The sequence below is a fragment of the Rhinolophus sinicus genome, linkage group LG15 (assembly GCF_036562045.2).
Source record: "Rhinolophus sinicus isolate RSC01 linkage group LG15, ASM3656204v1, whole genome shotgun sequence".
In the NCBI taxonomy this organism is placed as follows: domain Eukaryota; kingdom Metazoa; phylum Chordata; class Mammalia; order Chiroptera; family Rhinolophidae; genus Rhinolophus; species Rhinolophus sinicus.
The window spans coordinates 12,963,283-12,983,462 of NC_133764.1; the positions used below are offsets into that span (position 1 = coordinate 12,963,283).

General features: G+C 44.2%; 1 protein-coding gene across 4 annotated transcripts; it reads left to right on the forward strand.

The window, feature by feature from the left end:
• The first annotated feature begins 4,380 nt into the window (after positions 1–4,380).
• On the forward strand, positions 4,381–20,180 carry XAF1 (XIAP associated factor 1). 4 transcript variants are annotated; one of them, XM_074319802.1, is made up of 9 exons: positions 4,406–4,531; positions 4,850–4,918; positions 6,406–6,541; positions 7,152–7,208; positions 7,559–7,754; positions 8,985–9,070; positions 15,400–15,741; positions 19,522–19,589; positions 19,743–20,180. In XM_074319802.1, exons 1-9 carry the CDS (start codon positions 4,407–4,409, stop codon positions 19,771–19,773), a joined length of 1,110 nt encoding a protein of 369 aa, XP_074175903.1. In that variant the 5' UTR covers position 4,406; the 3' UTR covers positions 19,774–20,180. The 4 variants fall into 4 exon arrangements, with proteins under 4 accessions (XP_074175901.1, XP_074175900.1, XP_074175903.1 ...); XM_074319799.1 differs by lacking the exons at positions 19,522–19,589; positions 19,743–20,180 and having other exon boundaries at positions 4,401–4,531; positions 7,152–7,207; positions 7,555–7,754; positions 15,400–17,347; XM_074319800.1 differs by lacking the exons at positions 4,850–4,918; positions 19,522–19,589; positions 19,743–20,180 and having other exon boundaries at positions 4,381–4,531; positions 7,152–7,207; positions 7,555–7,754; positions 15,400–17,350.

The window sequence follows — 20,180 nt, forward strand, 5'->3', positions numbered from 1 at the left end:
AAGCCAATTATTGAAATAACCTTCTTTTAATATTCTCTCCCATCTCCCATGACCTTGCACAGCTTGCACACTATTTCTTGTTATATCCTCAAAACAATGCATCGAGGTGTATATTATTATTCCTGCTTCCTGCTCCAGCCCAAAGTTTCTGCTTTTCCTTTTCCTCTTATAGTGAAAGATTAACATTGGGCAGCCCAGCCAAATTAGTCTGAGTGATTGGTTCCCGGTGACAACCCTTACCCTCCTCCCCTGACCCACAGGCCTGACACAAAGAGACTGTCGGAAACTCTTGACAGCTGCCAAGTGGGTAGCAACAGTGTCCTGGAGAGGAATTTTAAGCTCACAACAGAGCATTTCTCATCTCGTCTTTTATGGGATTGGGGTTGGGGAGGGGTTGGTGACCAGCCAAAGACGGCGGCAGAATGATGAACTCATGCAAGCCCACAGCACTAATTGACATGGTGGTGGAAATGGGGACACGCTTTGGTGCCAATCAGAATGTGCCTGGTTCCACATTCCAGTTAAAAATAGTGATGGCTTAGGAGCAGGCACGGTGGTCAAAAAGAAATTTCACTTTATCTGTAATATTCTAATTTTTGGAAGAAAGCAGAAACACGCATTCGTTATAAAATTGTTATCTTTAAAATTCAGAAGAAAATGGCCATTGCTGCTACTCTGAGAGCACTCGGGTTCTGAGGTGGGATGGGGTGGGGTGGAGGGAAGATTTCTGACTTCTGCTGTAATTACCTCAGAAACACATCCTTCACATCCAGTCAGATCAGCCAACATTTTGATCTCCCACTACTGCGAAGCATAGGGCTTCACTGCCTGCTAGGTACTAGGCATGTGGAACCCTCTGGCAGAAGGTGATGAGTCTCAAATCACCTACACCCGTGACTGGCTGGCGCGAGTTGGGGCAACAGACGGACAAGCAACTAATCGTAAGCAGAGACAGAGGGGGCAGGTCCTAGGTCGGTGATAACATCAGAGTTGGCCCTGAAGAACTGGTGGGATTTTGATATGTAAGGGAAGGGGCGGTGCAGGGGTGGGAGAGTCTGGAAAGAGGGAACATCTTGAAAGAAAATTAGGATTAGATGAAAAAACTCAGGGTCATTTCCAATTCCACCCCTAAGGCCCCCCCACCACTGATTCCTGTCTTCGGGAATGTCTCACCTTTACACCCCTCTTTACATCTCTACCACCACCACCCCTCCATTCTGGGGGTATCTCAGCAGGAGACGTGTGTGAAAGCTCAGTTCTTTTCACTAATGTTGATATTCACAAAACTGCCTGGATGTCAGAGGGATTAAGGAACTTGCCCAATGATAAGGGAATCAGGCTGCTAACCCGGGTCTCCCCCCACCACCGGCTGTAAAATAAGATGAATGGTGTCTTGCTCAGGTACATACACCCCTCACTCAGATCAACCTGTTTTGAATCCTAGCTCTGACATTCACTGTGTGACCTTGAGCAAGGCACTTAACCTCTCTGTGCCTCCATTTCTATAGGTTCAAAATGGAGCTAATAATTCTTACACCAAAGCTGTTGGGCAGATTAAAAAAGATAATGCCTGTAAAATGCTTAGTATAAGGCCTGGAACATAGAAAGTGTTTACGCATTTATTTGCTATTACCGCCTATCATTTTTATCATTACTATTACTGCATACTGTTTCTCATTCAATACCTGAATTTTAGAGTCTGGCTGAAGGCTTCAGGCCATGTCTGAGCCTTTTCTTTAATCCCGTTATCCTCCTCAGAAAAGCTGCTCTGACCCCATTTGCTGACTTCACAAGAATTCTAAGCTTGCTTGTGCCTTCGTTCAATACATGGTTTGGAATTCTTCTGTTAGCACAGCTGTTTCTGGAGTCTGGGAAAGTTCTGAGGACCCCAAGGGGGATACACATTAGAGGGGTCTATTGAGCGGGCAGCGTAGGGAGGGATATGTAAGCAGCCTCCATATCCTGTTCCCACATCCCCAAAGCACCCCATCCAGCAAACCACCATCCCTTCTCCTGTGTGCTACCCTGGGCTGGTCCAGATGAGGAGCTTGTCTGAACCTCGGCTTGGGTGGGCTTTCTTTTGAGCTCACCTACAGCGAGACATGAAAGCTGGGTGCTCACCGAATCCTAGACCCTTCCCAGCCTTACTCCTGGGGCCGGATCCCCTCCATCCCTGACCTGTTCAGGGACACAGTAGTGACCAGGACGAAGCTCAGGGTATCCTGGGACTTTCACCCACTGACCCCAGCTCTCCCCTCTGCAGTGACCCAGCCCCAGTCTTTTTTCCATGAACATCAAGCGTCTTTCCCCACACTGCACATCTCCATTTCCAGAATCTTCAATGAAGCTCATCTGCCCCCATCCTCTTATTCTTCAGATGGGAAAGCCAAGAACCAAGGCTGGAGTCACACTGCTGGCCCTAGAACTCAGAACCAGCCTTTTCTCCTACACCAGTGGCTCCCAACTTCTCTGCACACTGGAACCACGTAGGACCTTTCAAAAATTCCGAAGTCCCAGCTACATGCCAAACCAGTAAAATCATACTCTCTGGGGTTGGGCAGGCATCAGTGGTTTTCTGGAAGTTCCCCCAAGCAATTCCAATGGGTAGCCAAGTTTGGAAGCTACTGCCCTCCCACCCCAGGGACTGGGGTCTGGGAAAGTTCTGAGGACTCCAGAGGGGATACATCACTAGAGTGGGTCTATTGAGCAGGCAGAGTAGGGAGCCCCAGCAATGGCCAGGCCCCATGCTAAGTGCTTTAAGTATTACCGATTCTTGCCTCAGTGATCCCTTTTTGATTTCTGACGTTCTGAACGTTAGGAGGAACGTCTTCATATCTTAGCGAAAAGCCGTTACGTATTTATCAGCTGTTATAAAGTTATGTATACAGTGTGCTCACTAAAGTTGAAATAAAAGGCTCAGACAAATGTGCAAAACCACAATCAAAATTCTCTAACTACACACTAATATCTTAATTATGTTTATAAACAATAAAGGTGAATGTTGAAGCTAATTAAAGATGGGCTTGATTTTTTTTTAATAAATAAAATTCCAGGAACTAGAAATACACATTAAATCCCCTTTAAATTTTTCAATATATAATATCCAAATGTTTCTAATGGAGTTGAAATGTGCAAATTTTTCAATCCCCATTGAACAATCAGGTACACACAGTTTTACCATTTTTATTTATCTAACTAGTTGTGCCCTAATTCTCCCTGTGAAAAGAACCCAAGCAGTCAAACAAATGTTCTACATTCACTTGATTCAATGATGCATATGTAATTTTGGACATGTGTTGCTTTTAAGAGAACTGGATGTCTTTGACTCGCAAATCTTTGAGTCAATGAGTCCAGTCATTTTAACTGTCCGGGTCGTAGACTTCTTTTGAGTGTCGCTAAAAACATCGGCTCTTCCCCAGGAACAAGCACATACTCACATGAAAGCAATTTTGCACACAATTTCTTGGAGCACCTGGACTCCTAAAGTCCCCCTGGACTCCTAGAGTCCAAAAAACGAGGAAACAAAAGCGCAAAAGGCTAAGGTGACCTCAGCTGTCAGTTAATTACATTCTCAAAGTCCAATCTCCCAACCCTACGGCCATTCAAGGAGAGACAAGCCGAGGGCCGCTTTGCCTGGTGCAAAGCCTGATTCTGCTGCCTATTGGCTGTGCAGTGTGCAAGTTATATCACGCCATGGTTTCTTTATCTGAAGACGGGGACGATGAAAAGAGAAACATTTTCACTGGCCTCTGTAGGGACAGTTTCCAGGCTCTCGACAGAGGGCAGTTTCCAGGCTCTCGACATCACATGGGAAGGTGCTGGCTCGGGTAGATGGCCATCAACTCTGATCAGATGGCCATCAGCTATGATCAGATGGCCGTCAGCTGTAACTAGTTGGCCATTAGCCACCAATATAACGCCGTAGCTACACTAGCAACTGTGGATTGCGGCTAGCAAGTGGAATTAACAAGCGGATCGTGGATTGCGGGTCGTGTTGATCCTACTTCTTGTGTCTCACCCGGCCGCCAGCGAGACTGGGGAGCAGGGAGACCCCTCATTGGGGTACTGGCAGATGTTTGCTTTTGTGTCTCAAGCAGCCACCATCGGAATATAGTGGTATGACTCCCCTATCTATGGCTCCCTTGTTGCCCCTTTTTGGCCTCACCGTATTCCGTGTCCACCCCCTGAGAGCAGGACCAGAGACCCTGCATTACAGCCTATCACCTTGTTAGTGTTACAGACGTGTTTGCTCTAATTATTTACAAGAAAGAGACACTCAGGGAGACAGGAAGCTGTCCTCTGTCACCAAGCCGCTAAGTGACGTGGCCCAAAGCCTGCAGTCTCAGGACACACCACCCTGCATCCCCACTTCCTCCCAGACTCTGTTTTCAAAGCCGTCACCAACCATGACTAGAGTAAGGGGCAGGAAGTCCAGGAGCTGCTCTCAGGCAGCAGCCTTCAAGTTTAACACTGCAAGCTCTCTCTTTCCTGTAGAGGAAGGACAAGCCACAAGAGCAGGAGAGAGAGCAAGGTCAGTGTTTTGGGGAAGGGCATGGAGAGACCCAGGTACAGTGAAGCCGACCTGGGAGAGGGGAGGGGCTGCTGCCCACCTGGCCTCTGCCTCCCCACCTTGGGTCATAGAAACAGCTGGGACAGCCACAGGGATGACAGCACAGGCCGCGGGAGGCAGCAGGGGCAGGCTGGGCTGACCACACTGCAGGGGGGCTTCCTGGGAGTGTCCAGGCACAGGAACCTTGGAGCAGCCCTGGGCTGAGAATTCTGGCAAGCCCCTCCCTCCCTGGAGCTGTGGGCCGGGCTGCTGTAACACTTTCAGTTTTGTTTCTGCAAGAACAGAAACTCAACAGGAAGACTCTGGAGACCAGAGCATGGAGGGAGCGTTGGAAGTGTGCAGGAACTGGTAAGGGATTGCTTCTCTGGCAGCTACCTGCCTAGGGAGAGGGGCAGACAGGATGTGGCTATTTCTGACATGAGGAAGGGTCCTGGCATAAATATGACCGGGAGGGACAGTGTGGGTACTGTGGGGCCATAGGGAAGAAAGGCTTAAACTCAGGAGATCTCTGAGATGAGGAGATGAGAAGTGGGCAGCGTTACTGAACCCTGCTCTCCCATCCTCCCCCTCAGAGTCTAGACTTTTCGAGGACAGTCCTGAAACCTAATAGCCAAGTTAATTGTGCATGGGCTACCCATATTTGTCAGACTTCAGGTCCTAATTTGGGGTTCTGATCAAATGGTCTTCACACCAATCTGGGACCATTCCCCACTCACCTTAAGAAGGAGACGTGGGGCGGGGTAAGGGGGACCGAGCCGGAGTCCAGGCCCACACCCCTAACTCAGGGGGACGTGGCTCATTTGAAGGGCCTCACTGTCGAAGCTCCCTACCTGTAGCAGGAACCAGGGGGCTTCCTTCCCAGAGAGCTTTGCTCCAGCCAGGTCCTCCTGGCTCTTGGGTGTATGAACCAGCTCAGGAGGAACAGCTGAGAGGACAAGGCAAAGAGAGGGGCAACAATAGAGGAAGGGAGAGCGGAGCAGCCTTGATGCCACCTGGCTCTCATCATCATTGGGGCCTTGAGGGCTACAAACTCTGAGTTTCCTTTCTCCCAAGCTGCCACAAGCAAGAGCTGATTGAAATGAAAGGAGGCATTTCTTGGTGATAAGGAGTGTTAAGAAGCACGCTGCCCAGAAACTGAGAGGTTTAGAAGCTTGTGTTCTCTGGGGTCTCCAAGAAGGGACTCGGGGCCTCTCTGGGGGTTGCACAGGTGAGCCTGGAGGCAGGGAGTAGGCAGATGGACTCTCACTCGCCGAAATGTGGAGATTCTGAAAGTTGGCACTGCCCTTGCAGGAAGTGTGGGCGTGCCAGGGCTGGAGTCCCCACGGGCTGTGGGCCAAGCAGGGGAACACTTGAAAACAAGACAAAATATTGGAGAGAATTTGATATTTGCTATTCCATGTTTTAAACAGCTTTACCGAGGTATAATTGACATAAGTTGCATTTATGGTACATTTTTAAAGAGCACCATTTTTAAAGAGCACCATTTGACATATGTATATACCCATGAAACCATCACCACAATCAAGATCATGAAACTATCCAGCACCCCCAAAAGTTTCCTAATGCCCCTTTGTAATCACTCCCTCCTGCTCCTTCTCGCCCACCCCGACTAGCCCGGGCAATATGATAACTTTGTAGAGCATGCTTACACTTATTTTATGATTTTGCATTTCTGACTTGAGACCAACATGGGGAAGGAAGACAGGTGGCGTCAACATCATATTTTCAGGGCTTGAGGCCTGAAAGATCTTAACCCAGCTGCCCTGGGTGTGAAATATGGCTCCATGTTTTATACCATGAAATAAACCTGTTTTTCTCCCCCCTTGATCCTGCAGCAAAAGAAGTGTGGCCACTGCCCATTTGAACCTCCATGAAGCCCACTGCGTGCTGTTCCTGGCGCTCTGTCCAGAGTGCAAGGAACCCGTCTCACAGGCGCAGATGGACGAGCACCGCAAGAACGGGCACCAGCAGGTGAGGAGGCCGAAGGAAGGACGGAAGTGGGAGCCCTGGGCGTCAAGGCAGAGTCCGGTCCTTGCTGCAGCAGCGGCTTGGCTGCCGTGGGCAAGTCATTTAGCCCTGGCATGCGTCGGCCCGCCTCTATGAAGTGGGCATAGTAATTCTGCCTTTCTCACACTAAACTGAGTCTACCCTCGGTTTTCCCATTCCCAACCCTTTCCCTACAGGCTCATGGGTTTGGCAGAGGCAAGGGGTCCCGGTTGCAGGGAAGGCTGAATGTTCTTTTGAGATTTGTAAAGAGGGAAAGCGGGAAATGAAAGCTCTAGAAGGCAGTCACAGCCAAGGTCAGTCCAAGTCTGACTTTTCTCACCTGCTCTTTCATGTCAATCCCTCCTGGGACCGCTTGTCTATCTTTCTGGAGATCGTCAAACTCAGACATCCATTTCAACTCAGCGGGTACCACAAACACTTTTTGAACACGGGGCTGGTGCCACAGGGAGACTGAGGTAACCGTCCCTGGCCCCTAGGAGCTCACAAACCCAATCCTGCAACACCTGAGCCAAGGCAGACATGGAGGAAGGCTGCACGTGCTGGGTGGGACCCGCGTTTCTCTCTCTGTGTTTAGGTCGGGTGTGCGATGTGCCAACAGAGCATGCAGAAGCACTTGCTGGAGTTTCATGAGGTGAGAGTCAAGTGTGATTCACCCTTTACAGCCAAGCAGCCAACCTGGGAGGAGCGGGAGGGGAAAGAGCAGCCAATAATAAAGACTTGCACCTGACCTCTCTCCTCACCCAAGTAGGCTTGGCGAGCAATGGAGAACTAGCTGGCCATAGGGACACACAGCCTCCTGTCCTCCAGGTGCTGGTCAGAAGTGCTTGCCGTGGGCCATGGGCCCACGACAGTCCCTATTCTGGCCCTTCCCATCTGCTTTCTTATTGGCTTTAATCCCCCAAGAAAATAAGCTCGTATCCCCAACCCGGCCGCAGTGGCTGCAGGCCCGAGACCATGCCCACCCTGCCTGCCTCCCTGCAGACCAAGGAATGCCAGGAGCGCCCTGTTGAGTGTAAGTTCTGTGAGGCAGCCGTGCGTCTCAGCAAGCTGGAGATCCACGAGCACCACTGTGGCAACCGGACAGAGCCCTGCCCGGACTGTGGCCAGCTCATCGTGTGCCAACTGCGGGCCCAGCACAGAGATGAGTGTCAGAGTGAGCAGGCCCAGCTCGGGAGAGGTGAGCAGTGCAGGCTGGGAGGGAAAGGGAAGCTTCCAGGAAAGGGAGCCTCTCTGGATGGGATGCAGGGAATGTAGGCAGGTGCTCTACAGGACATGGCATGTGTATATGACAGGTACAGAGGTCTCTAATTCACCCGGTTATTGTGGTTCTAGACTGCGTACTCGATTGGCCTTCTTGTGTGTCTGCCGTGAGCTTCAAAGGACTGGCCCAGGGAGACTGAGAGGCAGGGGGTGGGGTCCTGAAAGCCACGCAGATGGGTGCAGAGGCAATGGGGGCCCTGCCAAATAGGAGGCTTCCTTGGAACTCCTCCAGCATGATCCTAGCCTGGCAGAGATCCACCTGCATCCTCTTACACACGAGAAACCCATATACAGCATGGAGCAGGGGCTTGCGAGAGGAGGAAATAAAGCTGGACACCCGAGTTTCCCGACACCAAATCTGGAGCTTTTCCACCAGCAGCAGTGGACCAAAGAAAATGAGCTGTAGCTCCTGATCTTTGGGCCAAAGTGGTGGCTCCCTGATACCATTTCGTGTTCTCTGGACCCAGCTACCTCTTTATGAGGTGTTCTAACAGAAGACAAGCCATCAACGTGACAGATCTTCTGTTGACTTCACTGGTGGTTTTAGTAACGTGGTAACACATGGAGAGCCTAAAACCTCTTGGACAGTGAATCTCTCCTGGTAAACAATCCACCCAAGGTCAACACTGGCAAAGGAAAACCTGGAATGCTTGACGTTTGTGTACATTTCCTTCATTCCAGCATGGCTGGGCTTTAACACAACCCACACAGCTTCACCAATAGAACACAACTTCAACAAGACAACACAGCACAACACAATCAACAACGATATGTACAACAACACCTAATTTGATCCCGGAGCTCAGAAATTGTTCAAGTGAAAGAACAGTCAGGTGGGACTGGATTGGCATCCGTGGTAATGGTTCCCTTCGTCTCCTTGGAAACCAGTCCTGTTCCAGGAAAATATGTCTTCATTCGGGTCATGTGCTTCCCTGTGTGAAACTCTGTGGCCATAAAGGAAGTGATGTGGGTGATTCGGCCAAGGGTAGCCTGTGTGGCTGAGGACAGTGGCAGTACAGGACACTCATGGCCAAGCCAGCCCAGGACAGTTCATAGTTATGACTACAGGCCATGTACACAGTTGTGGGACAGCTAGGCTAACTTGTCAAGGCCAATCATTTGTGGTGGTGTTTCTGTGTTTATTCAGGGAAGAAAATTTCAGCTCCTGAGACCAGTACCTACTGTCATTATTGCCACCAAATGATCCCAGGAAATAAGTATTTACACCACAGGGTGAGTAGCAATTCGTCATTTTCTAATGGTGCTCATAGCATGTTCGTATTACAAAAAGCATGGTAGGCAAGATAGATTCTGGGTCCGATTTTACATCACATGGGTATTAGAGAGTCTCTTATTTATTTTTGCTTTGCTCAAAATGGGATGTTGTGAATTACTTTAGGCTAATTTATCATACGTAATTGGTCTCCAACTTGTGCCAGCCCTTCAAGGAGCCTCGCTGACCTACCAGTCCAGCTGTCCTTGGTCACCTCTAAACATCTTCAGCCTTCAGGGCCTGGACACTGCCACTTGGTCCTCAATAGGACCTGCCTTATAATTTTCTGTCCCCTGTGGGAGTCTTGTCCATTAGACTGTGAGCTCCTTTGCAAAAGTGAAAGACTTTCTCCATCCTCCCACATTGAAGCTGACCTCAGGGCTGGGTACCAAAGGGGACTCTGTAGAGGTGTAATGATGTAATTGATTGATTGATTTTGCCTGGGAACACTCACAGACTCTTCCCTCCATCCCTCTACGCACCTTTTGGTGCATGAGCTGTGCCAAGTCACTCCTCTTCTTTGCAGGATGAAGCACTTTCTCTCTGGAGAAACTTACCAAGGCTTCTCTCCAAGGAGCTCATCTCCTTCGCCTTGAGCAGAGAGCTGTTCACCCTTTCTTAAGCCTTCAATTCAGAGAGCTGGGACTCTCCGCACTAAAGAAACCCTAGGATGATCTAGATCTTTTTTGTTTATTGTGGTAAAATACACATAACAATATATCATTAGGCACATGTAGTACATTCACAATGTTGTACGCCATCCCTTCTATCTAGTTCTAGAACATTTTCACCAGGTACCATTAAGCAATCACTCCTTACTCCTCACTCTCTGCCGTCCCTAGCAACCATTAATCTTTCTGTCTCTGTGGATTTGCCTATTCTGGACATTTCACATAGAGGGGATTATATGACATGTGGTCTTATGTGATTGGCTTCTTGCTCGTAGCATAAAGTTTTCAAGGTGCCTCCATGTTGCAGCATGTGTCACAGCTTCGTCCTTTTATGGTCTTTATGGTCACACTACCCTTTGTCTATTTGTCTAGGGATAGACCTTCGGGTCATTTCCACCTTTCAGCTCCTTGCTTTTTGAGATGCGGTCTGTGGACCAGCAGCATCAGTGTCACCTGGGAGCTTGTTAGAAATGAATCTCAGGCCCTCCCCCTAGAAATGCTAAATCAGAGTATGCAGTTTCCCAACATCCCTAGTGTTTCAAGTTTGAGACGCACGGAACCCAGCCCAGTGATTCTCAACCTTAGCTGCACATTGAAAGCTGTGCATGCGTTTTGCTTAATACGGATGCTTGTTCTGTTATATAAGTGGTCCATGTCTTTCCTTTGAATCAGACGATACTTGGTGAGCATTAAAACAAGAGTGGAGTTGACTACTCGCCTTCAGACTGTCCAGACTGGACACCTACACACTGACTTGCATCTCTAATAAACATGGAACTGGATTTGTGGTCAGAAACCCTGAATTTTAGTTCTGCTCTGTCACTTATCGGCTGTGTAGTTTCCCTGAGCCTCTTTCTTCTTTTGAGGAAAATGGGGATGATGTGTTTACCCCTTCCTGAGAAGAGACATCCATGACCCCTCACCACCACATGCATCTGTGTAAAAGCATCCACACACACTCTGCCTTCCCTCCTGTTAACCATAGAGGAGCTTTCTATGTTCCTAATGCTGGCTGGTCACTACATCCCCTCTTCCTGGCCTACATAAGGCCATTGCTCCAGCAACTCGCCCTCTCTCTCCTACAACAGGGAGAGGTGGAATGAACTGCACATGTCGGCAGCAACAGAGTATCAAACAACAGAGTATCAAACTGTTCACTCCAGTATGTTCTAACATTTGTTATGATACCAAGTTTTTAAAGTGTACTATTAACAAATACTTATAGTGCAATCCTTGGCCCTGCATGGAAAGCATTCTCTCTCTCTCTCTCTCTCTCTCTCTCTCTCTCTCTCTGCAAAGTAAAGACTGAAATTATTTTACACTGGGTGGTTTTATGGTTCCCACTCTTTCACTTTATATTAACATGACCCAAAAACAGGAGAACAAAAAATACTTCTCTTGATCTCATTTCCTGCCAGCTGCCAACTTCTTTCTTTGTTCCCTTTTGTAGTAAAATGTTTGAACAAGTTGTCTGTAGTCACTGTCTCCATTTCTTCTCCACCCATTCTTACACGCACTCCAATCTGGCTTTTGTGCCTGTCCCCCACCCCCACCCCACCCCAAAACTGCTCTGGTCAAAATCGTTAATGACCTTCACATTGCTAAATCCAATGGTTCTCAGTCCCCAATTTATGAGAACACTGTTCATCATACTCTCTTCTTCAATTCACTGTTCAATTCACTTCTTTAATTTACCTCTTTCTTGGTTTCCAGAATGGCATACTTTCCTGGTTTTCAATTACCTCGCTAGTCTCTCCTCCTCTTGCTCCCAAACCTTTTAATTGGGGGGAGCGGGGAAAGGAGGACAAAGACTTCAGTCTCTGTATTCTTCTTCACCTGTACTCACTGCCTCAATAATTTCATCAGATCTCATGATTTTTAAAAATGCCTTATGTAGGCAGACACTCCCAAATCTATGTCCCATTCCAGACTTTCTCCCAAACTGCAGAATTATGTATCACTGCCTACTCCCCATCTTCACTTGAATGTTTTATAAGCCACCTATTTAAAATTGTAACCCCCTTCCCATCCCCCTTTACCTTTCTCTGCTGTTTTTGTTTCCATATCATTTATCAACTTCTAATATATTATCTAATTTACTTCTTTATTATAGTCCTCGTTAATTGTCTCCTACCACCCCAGTTAAAATACAAGCTCCACCGCTCCCCTTCTTGCTAATTGCTCCCAAGTCACAAATACTCTACTTTCTAACTCTTTTAGCTATTTCTTCTGGTATTTAGTTCCATAGTTCTCATACTGCTATTCCTTTTTTTCAGTTTTAGATATTATCTATTCATAAGGATTTAAGGATATAGATTGCACTTTATTACACCATCTAGCCTATACATATCTCCAAGTTTCTTCTCTCCATCCTCCCAATTTATGGATATCACCCATTCTGGTTAAATTAATAATCAATTTTATATTATTATGAACATATAAATATTATAAATGGCTATGCCACACTATAATTGATTACATTTGCTTTCTTCTACAACTTTTTGTTTTCCCTGGAGTTAATAATTGCTTTGATTTTTCATTTGCTTCACTTCCTAGGTACCTGTCACTAAATCATCCCTAAAAACTTTCTACCACATCTGAAAATTTCCCTCTCAATACAATCAAACACATCAGGTATTCTACTCAATTCATTTTGGGGGCATGTGGCTCCCCGGTCCTGATGAGTAGCTGTCATTCTGAGAATTTCTTCCACTCTCTCCAGTGTAGGAGTTGTTCGCCAAATTTTAGGTTCAGGTCTTTTTCTTTCTTGGTTTACTTCTTTGGTAGAGTATATCCTTGAATAGTTTGAGAACTAAAGCATGGGAGGCCAACTTTTTTAGGCCTTACTTATATGTCTGAAAATGATAGCTTGGATGGCTATAGACTCTACCATTTTAATTATTTAAATGGTATTACAAAAATTTTCAAACAAATGCAAATGTAGGGAACAAATATAATAAACCCCTATGCAGTCATCACCCAGATATATCAATAATCAAAAGTTTTCAACATTTGCTTCATCTATCCTTTTTTTCTTTTCTTTTTTGTTTTTTTCTAATTATTTTAAAGCAGATCCAATATATCCTGTCATTTCATCCATCATTCTTTAACATATATCTTAAAAATACAGTCGTTTCCTTACTTAACTACAATGCCAGTATCATGCTCAACAATATTGATGATAATTCTTTCTACTATCTTTTGTGGGCCTTCCATTTACCATGCTTGTTCATTGCCGCTGCTGCTGCTTTCTCTTCTCGCCTTCTATTGGATTGAACAAATTTTCTTCATTTTCTTTCTTCTTTTCTCCTGATTTGAGATTTTGCATTCTATTTCTCTCATTTTTGCAGTTACCCTTAACATTTTAATATGAATACTTGACTTCATAAAGTCTAAAATTAATCATATTCTCTACCCTTTTTACAAACAATATATGGATTTGAGAACATGTTAACTCTGATCCTCTACTCCCACCTTATATGTAAATGCTGCCAGAATCATTTAATTCCACCTTATTTTCATACTACCCTTCTTTAGTCACTTTTATTGTTGTTGTTTTAGATAATTTATGCCTGTTTGGATATAATCTCATGTTTACCTTTTTGTTTGCTCACATTCTTTCTTGAATCCCAAGCTTTCCTTCTAGGGGAGATTTCTCTCTTTCTGCAATACATTTCTTAGTTCCTCTGCAAGAATCTATGCATAGTAAATCTTTAGTTGCCCAAACATGTAGTTCTTTTTTCTTCATTCTTGAATGGTAGTTTAGTTGGATATCAAATTCTAGGTTAACAGTTATTTTCGCTTAGCATTTTGAACATTATTCTACCCTCTTCTCACCTCCATGTAATTGTCTGCTTTCTGTGCAACTGTCATTTCTTTGTAGATAATCTTTTTCTTTGGATGATTTCAACATCCTCTTTGCCTTTTATCTTCTGTGGTTTCACCACAATGTATCTAAGGGTTTGTTTTCACTCATACTGCTCAGAATGATGTGCTCAAATGTGTTTACTTTTTTTCTCTCTTCCTCAGGATTTCTCCTACCTGAATCTAAAGATTTATGTTCTTTTTTTTTTTTTTTTTTTAATGCTTAATTCTTTTTTCTTTTTCTTTTTTAATTTTATTTTATTAAATTTATTGGGGTGACAATTGTTAGTAAAATTTTACATAGATTTCAGGTGTACAATTCTGTATTACATCATCTATAAATCCCATTGTGTGTTCATCACCCAGAGTCAGTTCTCCTTCCATCACCATATATTTGATCCCCCTTACCCTCATCTCCCACCCCCCACCCCCCACCCCCCTTACCCTCTGGCAACCACTAAACTATTGTCTGTGTCTATGAGTTTCTGTTTCTCATTTGTTTGTCTTGTTCTTTTGTTGTTTTTGGTTTATATACCACATATCAGTGAAATCGCATGGTTCTCTGCTTTTTCTGTCTGACTTGTTTCGCTCAGCATTACTCTCTCAAGATCCATCCATGTTGTCACAAATGTTTATGTTCTTAATCAGTTGAGAAGGTCTCAGCTCTAAGCTCTGTGGATCCTCAATATTACCTAACCCTTCTATGTTCTTCCAACTCTTTCTGTGGAACATAACAGACATATATTAGGCCTTCTCATTCATGTCTTCTTTCATATTTTCTATTTCTCTCTCCCATATTCTGGATAATTTCCTTAAATCTATCTTCAAGTTCATTCTTTCTTGGCCACGTTTAATCTGCTGTTTTTAGCACATCCATTGAGGTTCAATGTCTGTATTTTTCATGTCTAGTTCTATTTAATCTCATTCCAATTTGCCTACTCTTTTTCTCATAGGATCTTATTCTTTTATCTTGTTTTAGTCATTTTTAATTAATTTATTTTACAGTCCCTATCCTATAGTTCTGTTATCTGAACTTCTTGGAGACTAATCCTGCTATTGGTTGTGTCTATTACTCTGAAAGTAGAGTGCTTCTTTGTGTATTTGTAAGTTGGAATTGTGAGTTTCTATTTGGTGGGATACTACCCGTGAAAATCCTGTATGACCTAATTTGAAGCTATATACCTTGCAGAGGGATTTTGTAATTGCTCTGCCATATTTTCCAATGTTTACGTTAATTCTTCTGCTTGGGTATTCCCAGGCCATGAGGCTAATGTAAATCTAAGTCCAAATACAACAATGGTCATGGGCCTATGATTTTGAGTTTCCAGGAGCACCAGTTTTTCTTCCCCACACTCCCTTACCACTTTTCTTTTCCAATTAGCTGATTCTTTTCTGTTAGACACCATAGTTTAGCCTTCGAGATTCCTCATGGAAAGAGTCTTACTTCCAATTCCCCACCTTATGTGGATGGGATTTTTCTCTCATCCAAGCCCTTAATTGCAGGACTGACCCCCACATCTCCTCCCAAAGTGTCAGCTCATGTGCTTACCAGGTCAGGTCTTCATTCCTGGAACACAGAGCTTTCTTTCTTTCTTACAAAGTCAGCTATCAACTTAAATGAATTTTTGTCCTATTTTATCCAGCATATCTAAATGTCTGTAGTGGAACGGTTTCAAGTTATCTAATCTATTGTACTGTCCAACCATTAAAGTCAAAGTCTTTTTTAAAATTTGATATATTACTCACAATTGCAGGATAAATGTCGTGCAAACTCAGAATCTGCAAAATATTTTCCAATTGGAAAGCCGGGAGTTTCTTCTCCATCCCCTCCAAGTCAGGCTGCTGAAGCTCAAACTTCCACAGCAGAAAAAGATGTCCGCCCAAAGATGAAAAATATAAACAGATTGCCTCATCTTTCTGAAAATTCAACAAAGCAAGCACCAAGTGGCACAAACGAAACCAAGCATCTACCTTGGAAGTCTGAGCACGCGCGCTGGTTCACCTCGCCTACAGAAGACGAGGCCGCCTATGACGTTCTGAGGAGATGTTCTCAGTGTGGTATTCTACTTCCCCTGCCGACCCTGAACCAACATCAGGTACCCAGCCTCTGTTCTCTCCTTACCTGGCTGTGAACCATCTGGATAGAGTTTAGAGAAATCCAAGCCCTGCAGGATGTTCACAGACACTGCCATCGGAAAGGCCTTTCTCTATCTCCCCCGTCTCTGTGTGCCCACATTCACTCTCTCATAGCATTTACCACCTGGTTTATTTGCATAATCTCCCAGACCCTGGGCCACCTTTGAAGGTAGGGCCAGATCTTTCATCTCTGTGCCTCCAGTTCCTGGCCCAGGGGCTAACCACCGCAAGTGCTCCAAAACTGTTGAGTTAAATGAAGGAAACAGAGAGCATCCAGCCTAGCTCTCTCATGTTGGAGATAAGGCAACTGAGCACAGACATCAGAGCCTCGGTCAAGATCCTAAGTCGGTTGGTGTCTTGCCTCCAGCCAGGTCAACATTTACTTCCAGTGGATCAGGATTTGTAGCCTCACTAGCCTGATTTTTATAGCCTAGATTATTTTCTAGTAATAATAAGAATTAGCAGTAGAGGTAGTTAACCATTATATGCTAGTTACAATGCAAAGCGCTTTACAAATTGTTAATCTTCATTATAAACAACAGGCAGGTATTGTATCCCTATTTCACAGATAAAATATAGTCAGAAAGGTGGAGTAGCTCCCCCAGGATTATACAATTACAGAGGAGCAGAATCCAGGCTGGCATCCACGTGTATATAGTGCCAAAGTATATAGTTTATGCTCTTAAGCTCCAGACTGAATGCCTCACTAAAAACATTAAAAGCTTTCATTAGTTGTTCAAAATACAAAAGTACTAGCTTTTGTTGTAACCAGTCGACATAATACCATACAAAGAAATACAGAGACCATGCTAATCCTCTCCATTCTCATCCCAACTCCTCCCCAGTCCCATCCCTGAGATTCCACAACCTGGTGGGTGTCCTTTCAAAGCTTTACCTTTGCTCACAAAAACCGGAACAAGCCTACACAGGGTTTGAATTCTTTCTTTTCCCCATATAGTATCTTCCTGTACTCATCACTCTACCATTTGCCTTTTTTACTTAATACATTACGCATTCTCCTTACAAAACAGTGGACCTAAATCTTCTCTAACTTCTTTATGCACCTATGTATGCACGTAAGCATACAATTTTACAAAAATGGGTGGATTTCATACTTGCTGGGGGTGTTATTAGTGCTATATTCTGTTGCCTCCCACAAATTGTTGTTTCTTTCCATACTTTCCTCTGTCCCTATATAATAGGGTTGCCAGATGTAGCAAATAAAAATACATTACTTGGGACAAAAATAACTATAAAGTAACTTCATGGGACATACTTATACTAAAAAAAAATTCTTTGTTTCTCTGAAATTAACATTTAACGACATCCTGTATTTTATCTGGCAACCCTATTACACAACCACATACAAACATACACATTTGGAGTCCAATTATATTCATTTCTTTACATCCTAATGTCATTTTCTTTCCAGGCCCCTAACTTTTTTTTCTCAATTACAATTGACATTCAGTATTATTTTACATTAGTTTCAGGTATACAGCATGACACCTGGTTAGACATTTATATAATTTGCATCTTAATGATTCAGTGATACCCAAGGACATCCCTCCAAGTCAGGCTGCTGAAGCTCAAACTTCCACAGCAGAAAAAGATGTCCGCCCAAAGATGAAAAATATAAACAGATTGCCTCATCTTTCTGAAAATTCAACAAAGCAAGCACCAAGTGGCACAAACGAAACCAAGCATCTACCTTGGAAGTCTGAGCACGCGCGCTGGTTCACCTCGCCTACAGAAGACGAGGCCGCCTATGACGTTCTGAGGAGATGTTCTCAGTGTGGTATTCTACTTCCCCTGCCGACCCTGAACCAACATCAGGTACCCAGCCTCTGTTCTCTCCTTACCTGGCTGTGAACCATCTGGATAGAGTTTAGAGAAATCCAAGCCCTGCAGGATGTTCACAGACACTGCCATCGGAAAGGCCTTTCTCTATCTCCCCCGTCTCTGTGTGCCCACATTCACTCTCTCATAGCATTTACCACCTGGTTTATTTGCATAATCTCCCAGACCCTGGGCCACCTTTGAAGGTAGGGCCAGATCTTTCATCTCTGTGCCTCCAGTTCCTGGCCCAGGGGCTAACCACCGCAAGTGCTCCAAAACTGTTGAGTTAAATGAAGGAAACAGAGAGCATCCAGCCTAGCTCTCTCATGTTGGAGATAAGGCAACTGAGGACAGACATCAGAGCCTCGGTCAAGATCCTAAGTCGGTTGGTGTCTTGCCTCCAGCCAGGTCAACATTTACTTCCAGTGGATCAGGATTTGTAGCCTCACTAGCCTGATTTTTATAGCCTAGATTATTTTCTAGTAATAATAAGAATTAGCAGTAGAGGTAGTTAACCATTATATGCTAGTTACAATGCAAAGCTCTTTACAAATTGTTAATCTTCATTATAAACAACAGGCAGGTATTGTATCCCTATTTCACAGATAAAATATAGTCAGAAAGGTGGAGTAGCTCCCCCAGGATTATACAATTACAGAGGAGCAGAATCCAGGCTGGCATCCACGTGTATATAGTGCCAAAGTATATAGTTTATGCTCTTAAGCTCCAGACTGAATGCCTCACTAAAAACATTAAAAGCTTTCATTAGTTGTTGTTCAAAATACAAAAGTACTAGCTTTTGTTGTAACCAGTTGACATAATACCATACAAAGAAATACAAAGACCATGCTAATCCTCTCCATTCTCATCCCAACTCCTCCCCAGTCCCATCCCTGAGATTCCACAACCTGGTGGGTGTCCTTTCAAAGCTTTACCTTTGCTCACAAAAACCGGAACAAGCCTACACAGGGTTTGAATTCTTTCTTTTCCCCGTATAGTATCTTCCTGTACTCATCACTCTACCATTTGCCTTTTTTACTTAATACATTACGCATTCTCCTTACAAAAAAGTGGACCTAAATCTTCTCTAACTTCTTTATGCACCTATGTATGCACGTAAGCATACAATTTTACAAAAATGGGTGGATTTCATACTTGCTGGGGGTGTTATTAGTGCTATATTCTGTTGCCTCCCACAAATTGTTGTTTCTTTCCATACTTTCCTCTGTCCCTATATAATAGGGTTGCCAGATGTAGCAAATAAAAATACACTACTTGGGACAAAAATAACTATAAAGTAATTTCATGGGACATACTTATACTAAAAAGAAATTCTTTGTTTCTCTGAAATTAACATTTAACGACATCCTGTATTTTGTCTGACAACCCTATTACACAACCACATACAAACATACACATTTGGAGTCCAATTATATACATTTCTTTACATCCTAATGTCATTTTCTTTCCAGGCCCCTAACTTTTTTTTCTCAATTACAATTGACATTCAGTATTATTTTACATTAGTTTCAGGTATACAGCATGACACCTGGTTAGACATTTATATAATTTGCATCTTAATGATTCAGTGATACCCAAGGACATCCCTCCAAGTCAGATGATGTGGCTCTTTCTTTCTTTAATGGCTGCATAAGAGTCCCTGGTGTGAGTTTTCTCTAATCTATCCATCCACTCCCCTGATGACAACAGGCCTCTAGTAAACACTGTCCCAAGCTCCCCCCTGGCCCCTCTTGGCTCACTGGGCTCCATGCCTTTTCCCTGACATTTGTAGCTCAGGGTTTATGCTCTGAGAACTGGGGATAGCAATATCCAGAGATCTCCCTGGAACCAGCACTTCCCACTTTAAACTCATCAAACTATTTTTATATCCATTTCTTTAGGAGAAATGTTGGTGGTTAGCTTCATTGAAAGAAAAAACAAGTGAGAAACTCCAGCTAGAAAAGAAAAGGTACTATAGGTTTAGAAAATTGCCTTTTGGCATTGGCTTTTCTGCTCACTTTTTGTGGTTGTCTTTGCTTGTGAAAGATGGGTTATATTCCTTGGGTTTCTTTTCTGTGGAAGAAAAGATTTTGATTTTAACTGTTTCCCTCCTTTTGAACAGCAATGTTCGTTTACCCAAGAGCTACAGATAAGCCAAGAAAAAGAAAAGCCTCCAGCTCTTCTGTCTGAGAATTCTGATGAGGCATCTGGACCCCTCAGCCTGGACACCTGGGGGACCCCAGCTTTGTCCATTTTACATTCCCACCAGCAATGTATGGAAGATAGAGGTTTCCCACATTTCCTGGCCAGCATTTGGTGTTGTCATAATTTTTTCTAATTTCAGCTATTCTACTAGGTACGTGGTCATATGTTGCTGTGGTTTCAAATTGCCTTTCCCTAATGTCTAATGATGTTGAACATCTTTTCATTTTCTTATTTGCCATCTGAAATGTCTGTTCATGTCTTCTGCCCATTTTCTAAATGGACTGTGTGTTTCTTTTACTGTGGAGTTTTGAGATATACACATAATCCCTGGAGAATAAAAACAGGCTCCCTGAAA

What these genes read in the sequence shown, in the direction of transcription:
- XAF1 (XM_074319802.1), top strand. Translation starts at nt 4,407, where the DNA reads ATGACTAGAGTAAGGGGCAGGAAGTCCAGGAGCTGCTCTCAGGCAGCA. An exon ending in GCAAGAACGGGCACCAGCAG is followed by an intron (nt 6,542 to 7,151) that starts GTGAGGAGGCCG and finishes CTCTGTGTTTAG; the next exon opens with GTCGGGTGTGCGATGTGCCA. An exon ending in CGACCCTGAACCAACATCAG is followed by an intron (nt 15,742 to 19,521) that starts GTACCCAGCCTC and finishes CCATTTCTTTAG; the next exon opens with GAGAAATGTTGGTGGTTAGC.